Source organism: Chaetura pelagica, unplaced genomic scaffold, assembly GCF_000747805.2.
Source record: "Chaetura pelagica isolate M959 unplaced genomic scaffold, ChaPel_1.0 scaffold14, whole genome shotgun sequence".
NCBI lineage: Eukaryota > Metazoa > Chordata > Aves > Apodiformes > Apodidae > Chaetura > Chaetura pelagica.
Window position 1 is genome coordinate 586,291 of NW_009953067.1, and position 11,636 is coordinate 597,926.

Here is an 11,636-nt window from a genome sequence, read left to right on the forward strand (position 1 = left end):
TAGATATTTCTGAAGTTTGCAGCACCTCAGTCATAAAACATTTCCTAATTGAAAATAAATTGACTAGAAGAGTGCATGGGTACATTTATTCCATGATGCTATAGGAAAATCAGTTAATTACTTCCTAACTAGTTAAAGTATCCATAAGTGCAAATGCTGAAGGTTTTTTTGCTCATAAAATGAAGTAGCACTATCAGCTGACTGCTAAACTGCAGCTAATATTTAACTGAGAGGTGACAGATAGAAGTGGTTGGTGGAGTGATCTTTGCTCAGCCAGTCTGTACAGTACTTGCAGTAAAGGGAGCTGTGCAAATGTAAATCATTATTATATTGTTTAAGTAATCAAATCCATGGCACCATTGTTTAAATAGACTGGAGATGTGGAGCCATTTATTCATATTTTAATGCTTAGAGTGTCTGCTACATAAAATATATATGGAAAAAATAAGCTTTCAGAGATATATAAAATACTTTTTTTTTTTTTTCCAGTGCTGAATTTATAAACTTGTAAGACTATAGTGCTACAGTAATTCTTAATTTGTATAGTCATTTTTATCACTCTTAGTATGAAATACCACCATATAAAACAGACCTAAATCTCTCATAAATCTAACGAGAGCGTCGCAATTCAGATGCACATTTTTAAGTGGTTGCATCCTTGCTTTAATTCAAAACACAGCCAGAAGGCTCAGTATAACCTGAGAAGCTCTATAAAATACTTGCAGATTTATTCATCTTTTGAAACAGTGGTGAATTTATATATTACACCAATGCCAGATGGCCAAAACTGAGATTTGGTCCCACATCATGCAGAGTGCTCTAGACATAAAAAGGTACAGTCTCTGTCTCCAGATGCCTTCCTCAAATTCAAGCAGTTATCTAATACTCCACCTTAATCATTCATGACTATCCCTGTTGCTGCAGACCACACAACTTCAAAGCAGCAGTCTCCCTGTTCATTTATGTGGGCTTCTGGTTCACAGAATCACAGAATCACAGAATCTTAGGGGTTGGAAGGGACCTCGAAATATCATCTAGTCCAACCCCCCTGCCAGAGCAGGGTCACCTGCAGCACATCAGACAGGAACTTGTCCAGGTGGGTTTTGAATGTCTCCAGCAAAAGAAAATCCACAACCTCTCCAGGCAGCCTGTTCCAGTGCTCTGAATGGTTCCACAATAATTTTCTAAAGTGTTTATGAGGTAAGGCAGTGCTGTCACTCCAGGTTACAAGTGGCAAACAGAGGCCCAAAGATACTATTTTCTGGATTTTTATATTTCAGTTCAATCCTTAATTCAAAATAAATTAAATATGAAAGTTCCTGAATTACACTTATAATAAGTCTGATGCCCTGTGCCACTCCAGTACACTCATGTCTCTCTTGTACTGAGGAGCCAGAACTGGGCATGGTACTTCAAGTGTAGCCCCACCAGTTCTGAGGGAAAGATCACCTCCCTTGACCAGCTGGCTACAGTTCCAATGCAGCCTAGGATGCCATCAGCCTTCTCTATGGCAAGGGCATGTTGCTGGTTCATGTTAAATCTCATGACTCAGAGAACCATTCTAGTTGGAAAAGACCTTTAAGCTCATTGAGTCCAAGCCTTAACCTAACTCTACCAAGTCCAGTGCTAAACCATGTTCCTAAGCACCACACCTACATCTGTCTTAAACAACTCCAGGCATGGTGATTCAACCGCCACCCTCAGCAGCCTATTCTAGTCTTCAGTGAAGAGGGTTCTTCTAACATATAAACTAAACCTCCCCTGACACAACCTGAGATAATTTCCTCTTGTCCTGTTGCTTGTTACTAGGGAGAAAAGACCGCCAGCTCTCTACAACCTCCTTTCAGGTAGTTGTAGAGAGCAATAAGATCTCCCCTCAGCCTCCTTTTCTCCAGACTAAACAACATCAGTTCACTCAGATGCTCCTCATAAGAGGATTCACCAGGAACCTCAGTTCCATTTCTGCAAAGCTGCTTTTGAGCCAGGTGACCCTGGCATGCCTCATGCATGGGGTTATTACTCCTCAGAGGCAGGACTTGGGATTTTCTTTTGTTCAATATCATGGGGCTCCTGTCAGACCATTTCTCCAGTTTGTCAAGGTCCCACTGGATGACAGCATGACATTGGTCTATTACCCACTCCTCGCAGTTTTGTATCATTAAAACAATTGATGAGACTACGCTCTGTGCCATTAAGCAGTATATTAATTAAGATATTAAATAGGATTGAATGTTAAATAGATGTGGACCAGTATTGACTCTTGGGGTATAACAGTAGCTACTGGTTTGCAACTAGACTTAATGCTACCAATCACAGCCTTCCTAGCTCAGCTGTTTGACTAGTTTTAAATCCATCTCACTGCTCATACAGCCCATAATTCATCAGCTCCTCTACAAGAATCTTATGAGACAGTGTCAAAAGCCTTAGTTAAGTCAAGGTAGACATCTACTGCTCTCAGCACATCTACCAACGTAGTTATTTCATCATAGAAGTTTATCAAGTTTGTCAAGCATAACTTTGAAACCATACTGATGACTTCCAATCCCTTTTGTCCATCATGATATCTTTCCCAAGTGGCATGATTATTCAAAGTTAATGGCCTCACACTGACATCAAGCCAGATCTCTCAGCACTAGTGGGGTGCATCCCACCAGTTCCTGTGTATATTCAGTTTGCTTGATTGGAGCAGCATGAACCATGGCTACAGGTGCCAGCCAAAAGATTTTATTATGTGACAGTACTTTAAAAATTACTTGCAGTTCTCAAAGAAATTTTAGTTACATTTTAAAAAGTTCTGCTCTCATATCCTATGTATATGAACAGGAGACATAGATAGCAATCCATTATCTTGTCACTGTGGCACTTGCTGGCCATCATGTGGCTTCATAATCTTACCACCAATTTTCGCTTTCACCATCCAGGGTAACATGGGTTCAAACAGCATAAAGATGAATAGGACAGTTAAAAAACATGAAGAGGAAAGAAAACTTATAATGAATAAGCAACATAAATCAGAAAAATGAAAAAATGCAAAAGGAAAAAGAAAAAGAAAGGAAAAGAAAGAAAAGCAGGTAAACAAAATAAAATAAAAACCCAACAAACAAAACACAACAAACCTACAAACAGAAAGGCAAAACAAGATTTCCTCTTACTCTGCCTAGAACGGGAGGAATCTTGATTCTGTTCATTATCTTGACAGTGGGATTACTAAAAACAGGGCAACAACAAGTCAAGAGAGACAGAAAGAGCTCACAGGGAACATACACAGATTAGTAATGCAATGGTGTTTGCTTGTGTGTGAACCACAAATCCAGTACCGGTCCACATTGTAAGATCTTTTTCAAGATTGTCTGGGCTGGTGCAACCAGAGATACGAATACAGACTGGAGGAAGACGTGCTAGAGAGCAGCCCTGAGGAAAAAGACCTGAAGGTACTAGTGGATCAAAAGCTGGACATGAGCCACCAATGTGCAGTTGCAGCCCAGAAGGCCAACTGCATCCTGGGCTGCATCAAAAGAAGTGTGGCCAGCAGATTGAGAGAGGTGATTCTGCCCCTCTTCTCTGCCCTGGTGAGACCTCACCTGGAGTACTGCATCCAGCTCTGGTGCCCCCAACACATAAGGGATGTGGACCTGTTGGAACATGTCCAGACAGGGGCAACAAAAATGATCAGAAGGCTGGAGCACCTCTCTTATGAAGACAGGCTGGGGGATTTTGGGTTGTTCAGCCTAAAGAAGAGAAGACTCTGGGGGGACCCTATAGTGACCTTCTGATACCTGAAAGGGGCCTATAAGAAGGCTGGAGAAGACCTGTTCACAAAAGCATGTAACAATAGGACAAGGGGTAATGGTTTCAAGCTAGAAAAGGGTAGATTTGGGCTGGACACTGATTTGGTGCCAATGCTAGGGGCAGTTATTGTCTTTGTAGGTTGACATTGACCAAGCTGCCCCTTTGAGAAATTTGCACAAGCTAGCACTCCCTTCAGCTTCTGCTCTCATTCTGGGAAGCCATGTAGAGCAGAGTGCTGATCTAGGACTGTGCTCATTAGATCAGTATCAGAAACATGCATCCTGAATCCACTGTAAGAGATAAAAATCTGCTGTTAGCTTCAGTAATAGCCTTGAGACAGAAAATACAAGGGAAGTTTGGATGGGATGAAACAGCCAAAAGTGATCCTCCTGCTAGTCCTCCCCAAGTAAGACGTACCACATCAGTAACACTCACCTTTGGACCATGTCCTCACTGTGATGACATTGGTATATTCAGAGACAAACTTCAGATTCTGATAACACTTCTGCTCAGTGAAATCAGGGGGCCATACAGGCAACACTTGCCTCTATCTCCCACTCTTGAATTTTCATGGGGCCATTGCACCCCATCATGGTCCCCTGCAACCACTGCAAGTGGGAGACCACAGCTGGGATGAAGGCAGGAATTGGACTGGTGTCCTGGGAAATGATCAGGAGAGATGCTAATATCAATGGGGAGGGAAGAACTGCTTTCACTTTGTCACTGTGACCACCCTGCCATGAAAAATTCTTTGCAGAGAATGCAGAAAACTTTTGTCTTTTGCGCACATATTTCTTACTAGTGAGGTGGGATTCCTTCAAGCTGAGCACAGCCAGTGTACCTCACTCTGCATATACTGACATATCTTAACATATATTTAGTGACCATCCTTTTAGCAGCTAAGCAGTATCATATCCCATTTAGCTCATACACTGCATTTTATAGAGCAAAGAGCTGTAGAAATCCTTTTCCCTTAGGTTTTTCTGCACACACATTGCAGTAACATGCATCTGACCAATTAAAGCAAAACAGCTTTAGTTAATTAACTCTAAGGGACTGAGTGGTTCCCTAACTGAAAGTCGTAAGAGCTGGTTTTGATTTTATGAGTGTCTCAGATGCTGGACAAGCCTCTTCGTCTTTCTATGCTTCATTTGTCCCTGGTGCAAAATGTAGAGAAATAAAATTTGTTTTCTTTGGTGAAGTGCTTTTGGGAGCTGTGAATGAAAAGAGCTATGCATCATCAGTGAATATTCAAAAAGGCCTGATGGGACATATATGGAAATAGCAATGTTCTCAGAGTGCTCCTGGAAAATGGAGATACAACCTAGTAAAGCAAAAAAAAAAAAAGGACGAAATCCTCACTGAGAGGCAGCACTGGAGACAGGATAAGATATGTTAGCGTTGCCTGACACCTTTAAAGCCACTTGTTCCTCCAGTCCAGGCTGGTAAGATGGCATCTTTCTCTCATTTCCACCCACGGCATCTGATTTTCACCCATCCAGATACTAACTTGGGTGTCTTCACTTCTGCATTGCATTGATATATGCTGGCCATCCTCCTCCTCAGCAAATCAACACATCCAATCACACCTGACAACCTCCATTAACATATATTTATAACTTTAGGGATATTCCTGTTCACTGAGCCAAATTCACCATACAGTCTCATGACTATACACATCCTTCAGACTATTTTTCCAGAATTCTACTGGGCTAAAGAAATTAACCACAGGTAAGTTTTTGACAAAAGTTTTGTTTCTAGAAAACTGACACTAGTATATTATCTTTCATTCTATTCCTATTACTCTCTCATTGATTTTGTCTTATCCTCTTATTCTTCATAACTCCACGTAGTTGCAAGTCCCAAAGCTAAGACATCAGTTCCATGGTACATTAGCCAGAGCAAGGCAAATGATTTGTACCTCCTAATTGATTTGATTATTTCAACATATAATTGAGGAATGGAAGTAAACCAAATTGAATTTCCTCAGACTTATTCAATATTAAATTAAATAAATAACCTTTAAAAAAAGGACTTCAGACTTGCTGGTGAATATTCCTGCTTTTGACAAAAAGTGATTAAGTTTGGAGTACCTAAAAAAAATGGCTTTATTACTTCAGTTCTACAACTGGTTAAGATAGAAGTATTTCTGGAATACAATTTTATCCATGTTAACTGAACATTCAGCTTTCAAAACAACTTTAAAATTAGATTTCCTTGTAGGAGAAGGGTGAGTGGAAAATGTCACATGATGATTTATGACCTCTTGACTCTCTCGAGTCAAAGAAAATAACACTATGGCAAAGGAGAAAATATTGAGGTCTGTTCTGGGATCTGAAGGCTACGTACTGTGACTTGACTAGTGCCTCAGCTCTCACTGCAGGATAGATTAGTCTGCAGGCCAACAGATAATAACCCCTGGCCTACCAAGGATATCAACAGCTCTGACTATGTCTTGGTCAGAGTTTGTTCTCAAATTAGTGTCAAAACCCAAATCCCACTCTTCTACCAGATCCGATTTTTCTCTACAAGATTCAGGATGCTTGGAAAACTATAACAGCTTGTTATTTTGGTTCTACTTTATCCTGAGATCCTGACTTCTTCTGGTAGCTCACATATATCCAAAGACAGACTTAAGCTCAATGCATCTGATACTGCTGCCTCTGCAATAAAAAGACAGGAAAGGGTGGTTTCTGGGGATTCATCATTAGCCTGAACATACTATGTCAATCATTCTTCCAAGGCAGAAGGAAAAAGCAGTAACACTGTTTTCTTGTATTATTAAGCAGTTTCCTGCCCATTTTTAATTCCTAACATTTATTGCTTCCTTCTTTTTCATAGTTAAGATCACTGCAAGAGCAACTCTTGCTTTACATCGTTAGAAGTCAGAGGAGTTGTAGAACTAGAGTAGCACAACGAACATTTGGGGCTTGCTTTTGAAATTATCTCTCTCGTATTGCATTTAATATATTATAAAACAATAAATACTCCAGAGATGTAAGCCATTACAGTTGTGTAATACAGATATTATCGAAGTAAGAAATGAGTTTTTTCATGTAGGTGAAGAATCTCTTGCTAACAACCCTGAATCTTGAATTGCAGAATAATTAGAGCCTGTGTTATGGGTAGACAGCACAAACTTCCTCCCACGACACTTCCTCTCTCAATAGTATGTTTCAATCCTGCCTACAGGAGGTGGAAAGGGAAACTTTTGACTTCTAGCCTGTCAAGTTTTTCTTTCTTTGTTAAGACTAGTAAGGAGGCTACCAACTACAGTAGTATTTTTTCCTAAATTGGAAATTTTGCTGAAAACAGCTGTTGTTAGAGAATTAATACTAAAGGGATTTGTAACGTATGTTTTAGAAAAGTGATGAACAAGCACAACCGATAAAATCACAAATGCAATGCAAACCTGCCAGACACAGCTAATGTGACCAGTGGCAGCTCTTCCTCAGTTCAAGTTAAATCAGTGAGTTAAGAGCAAAAGACTTCACATCCTGCTTTTCTCTCTTGCCATCACCAGAGGAAAAAACAGCAATTGCATTTACCTGTAGATCAGGACTTCATCATCTGAGCAATTATACTGCAGCTGATACATTTTTACCCGAGGAGCCGACTTGCTCACCGTCCACTTGACCAAAGCTGAGGTAGTGGTCACATCTGACACCAGGACAGCCCTTTCTGGTGGGGCTTTTGTTTCTCCACGATTAGTCTTGCTGGAACTGGTGATGTCCGAGAGCCTGGATTTTGGTTCTTTCTATGCTTCATTTGTCCCTGGTGCAAAATGTAGAGAAATAAAATTTGTTTTCTTTGGTGAAGTGCTTTTGGGAGCTGTGAATGAAAAGAGCTATGCATCATCAGTGAATATTCAAAAAGGCCTGATGGGACATATATGGAAATAGCAATGTTCTCAGAGTGCTCCTGGAAAATGGAGATACAACCTAGTAAAGCAAAAAAAAAAAAAAGGACGAAATCCTCACTGAGAGGCAGCACTGGAGACAGGATAAGATATGTTAGCGTTGCCTGACACCTTTAAAGCCACTTGTTCCTCCAGTCCAGGCTGGTAAGATGGCATCTTTCTCTCATTTCCACCCACGGCATCTGATTTTCACCCATCCAGATACTAACTTGGGTGTCTTCACTTCTGCATTGCATTGATATATGCTGGCCATCCTCCTCCTCAGCAAATCAACACATCCAATCACACCTGACAACCTCCATTAACATATATTTATAACTTTAGGGATATTCCTGTTCACTGAGCCAAATTCACTATACAGTCTCATGACTATACACATCCTTCAGACTATTTTTCCAGAATTCTACTGGGCTAAAGAAATTAACCACAGGTAAGTTTTTGACAAAAGTTTTGTTTCTAGAAAACTGACACTAGTATATTATCTTTCATTCTATTCCTATTACTCTCTCATTGATTTTGTCTTATCCTCTTATTCTTCATAACTCCACGTAGTTGCAAGTCCCAAAGCTAAGACATCAGTTCCATGGTACATTAGCCAGAGCAAGGCAAATGATTTGTACCTCCTAATTGATTTGATTATTTCAACATATAATTGAGGAATGGAAGTAAACCAAATTGAATTTCCTCAGACTTATTCAATATTAAATTAAATAAATAACCTTTAAAAAAAGGACTTCAGACTTGCTGGTGAATATTCCTGCTTTTGACAAAAAGTGATTAAGTTTGGAGTACCTAAAAAAAATGGCTTTATTACTTCAGTTCTACAACTGGTTAAGATAGAAGTATTTCTGGAATACAATTTTATCCATGTTAACTGAACATTCAGCTTTCAAAACAACTTTAAAATTAGATTTCCTTGTAGGAGAAGGGTGAGTGGAAAATGTCACATGATGATTTATGACCTCTTGACTCTCTCGAGTCAAAGAAAATAACACTATGGCAAAGGAGAAAATATTGAGGTCTGTTCTGGGATCTGAAGGCTACGTACTGTGACTTGACTAGTGCCTCAGCTCTCACTGCAGGATAGATTAGTCTGCAGGCCAACAGATAATAACCCCTGGCCTACCAAGGATATCAACAGCTCTGACTATGTCTTGGTCAGAGTTTGTTCTCAAATTAGTGTCAAAACCCAAATCCCACTCTTCTACCAGATCTGATTTTTCTCTACAAGATTCAGGATGCTTGGAAAACTATAACAGCTTGTTATTTTGGTTCTACTTTATCCTGAGATCCTGACTTCTTCTGGTAGCTCACATATATCCAAAGACAGACTTAAGCTCAATGCATCTGATACTGCTGCCTCTGCAATAAAAAGACAGGAAAGGGTGGTTTCTGGGGATTCATCATTAGCCTGAACATACTATGTCAATCATTCTTCCAAGGCAGAAGGAAAAAGCAGTAACACTGTTTTCTTGTATTATTAAGCAGTTTCCTGCCCATTTTTAATTCCTAACATTTATTGCTTCCTTCTTTTTCATAGTTAAGATCACTGCAAGAGCAACTCTTGCTTTACATCGTTAGAAGTCAGAGGAGTTGTAGAACTAGAGTAGCATAACGAACATTTGGGGCTTGCTTTTGAAATTATCTCTCTCGTATTGCATTTAATATATTATAAAACAATAAATACTCCAGAGATGTAAGCCATTACAGTTGTGTAATACAGATATTATCGAAGTAAGAAATGAGTTTTTTCATGTAGGTGAAGAATCTCTTGCTAACAACCCTGAATCTTGAATTGCAGAATAATTAGAGCCTGTGTTATGGGTAGACAGCACAAACTTCCTCCCACGACACTTCCTCTCTCAATAGTATGTTTCAATCCTGCCTACAGGAGGTGGAAAGGGAAACTTTTGACTTCTAGCCTGTCAAGTTTTTCTTTCTTTGTTAAGACTAGTAAGGAGGCTACCAACTACAGTAGTATTTTTTCCTAAATTGGAAATTTTGCTGAAAACAGCTGTTGTTAGAGAATTAATACTAAAGGGATTTGTAACGTATGTTTTAGAAAAGTGATGAACAAGCACAACCGATAAAATCACAAATGCAATGCAAACCTGCCAGACACAGCTAATGTGACCAGTGGCAGCTCTTCCTCAGTTCAAGTTAAATCAGTGAGTTAAGAGCAAAAGACTTCACATCCTGCTTTTCTCTCTTGCCATCACCAGAGGAAAAAACAGCAATTGCATTTACCTGTAGATCAGGACTTCATCATCTGAGCAATTATACTGCAGCTGATACATTTTTACCCGAGGAGCCGACTTGCTCACCGTCCACTTGACCAAAGCTGAGGTAGTGGTCACATCTGACACCAGGACAGCCCTTTCTGGTGGGGCTTTTGTTTCTCCACGATTAGTCTTGCTGGAGCTGGTGATGTCCGAGAGCCTGGATTTTGGTGGGGCTGCTCGGCCTGTGTCGTTGCTGAGATGGGGGAGCTGAACAATGGAGAGCTCAATTGTTGCAGTGGACTCTCCAGCAGCATTGGCTGCTATGCACGTGAAAGTCCCGTAATCCTTGGAGGTGGTGATGAGGATATCTAGGGTGCCATTGTCATAGACGGCTGTCCTTGAAGAGTTCCCAATGAGACGGTCATCAGGGGCCACCCAATGAATGATGGGGATGGGATCTCCAATAGCTTTGCATTTCAGTGTAGCAGTTTGCCCTTCTAAAACCAGCAACTTGTGAGTATGTTGTGTGATAAGAGGAGGCTCACAAACAAATTCTTCCTCCTGTACATACCAAAAGTACCTTCCTTTTAGACCTGGAGGAGAAGCACAAGTTTCCATATCGTCATCTCTGTCAAGTCGCCTTAACCACAGTAGCTCACAGTTGCAATGTAGTGGATTGCCCCCAAAGCTGAGAGACAAAGGTGGAGAAAATGGGGTAACGTCTAGTGGAATGACTTGAGATCTGGCAAATATAGGGTCTGGGGGGAGCTTCTGAAGTCTGTTGGATGTTAGATCCAATCTGGCCAATTTCTGAAGATCTGCAAACGTCCCTTCTGTAATATGATCTATCAGGTTATGATCCAAACTGAGCTGATGCAAGTTTATCATGTTCCTTATAGATTCCCAGGGAATGCTTCGGAGGTTATTGTAGGAAAGATCTAAGTCTTCCAATGTCAGCAAAAAATCCTCAAAGGCTTCATCAGAGATGCTGCTTAGTTGGTTGTTGTTTAAAATCAGATGCTGAAGGTTAATTAAGCCTCTCAAAATATCCTCTCCAATGTCAGGCAGCCTGTTGCTGTCCAAATGTAAAGACCGAAGGCTCTCCAAGTCAGTGAAAGAGTAGGGCTGTATGTAGCTGATGGTGTTTCTGGACAAAGTAAGGTCAACAAGCCCGGACATATTGGCAAAATCCTGTCGGCTGATGTTAATAATAAAGTTGCCCCCAAGTCGAAGTTCAACAGTCCTTCTGTCTATGTCTAGTGGTACAAATAGGAGACCCTTGGAGGGACACAAAGTCCCCAGAGACTCAGACAGGTTCTGGCAGACACAATATTTGGGACAAGCGTTGACCGTGACAGCCATTCCAAAAAACAGGATGCTGCAGAGCAATTTTTCCATGGTAAATCATGCAACAGTACCTGAAAGAAATTAAAAGAGTTACAAGGAACATCAGCAGTTGCAGTACAGCCACCTTTCCTGTTATATTTTACCTAATATCAATAGGTGCCACACCTAAAGCAGCCATCACTCTGGAATAGGAAGATTAAGTGTTGTAACAACATATTTCTCTACGTAATGGATTTATTTCTAAAAAAAAAAGGCAAAAAAAACCCCACCAAATAAACAAAGACACCCCTAACAACAACAACAAAAACAACCCAAAAAACCACACACAAAATCCCCACAAAACTCCAAAATAAACAAAA

At 40.3% G+C, this 11,636-nt stretch overlaps 1 protein-coding gene across 1 annotated transcript in view; it reads right to left on the minus strand.

The window, feature by feature from the left end:
- The window catches only part of LRFN2 (leucine rich repeat and fibronectin type III domain containing 2), a 41,124-nt gene extending 29,796 nt beyond the window's left edge, over positions 1-11,328 (minus strand). The window contains exon 1 of the mRNA XM_009996805.1: positions 9,956-11,328. Coding sequence (XP_009995107.1) covers positions 9,956-11,328 — 1,373 coding nt within the window. The remainder of the gene's footprint in view (positions 1-9,955) is intronic.
- Between the last annotated feature and the right edge of the window lie 308 nt (positions 11,329-11,636).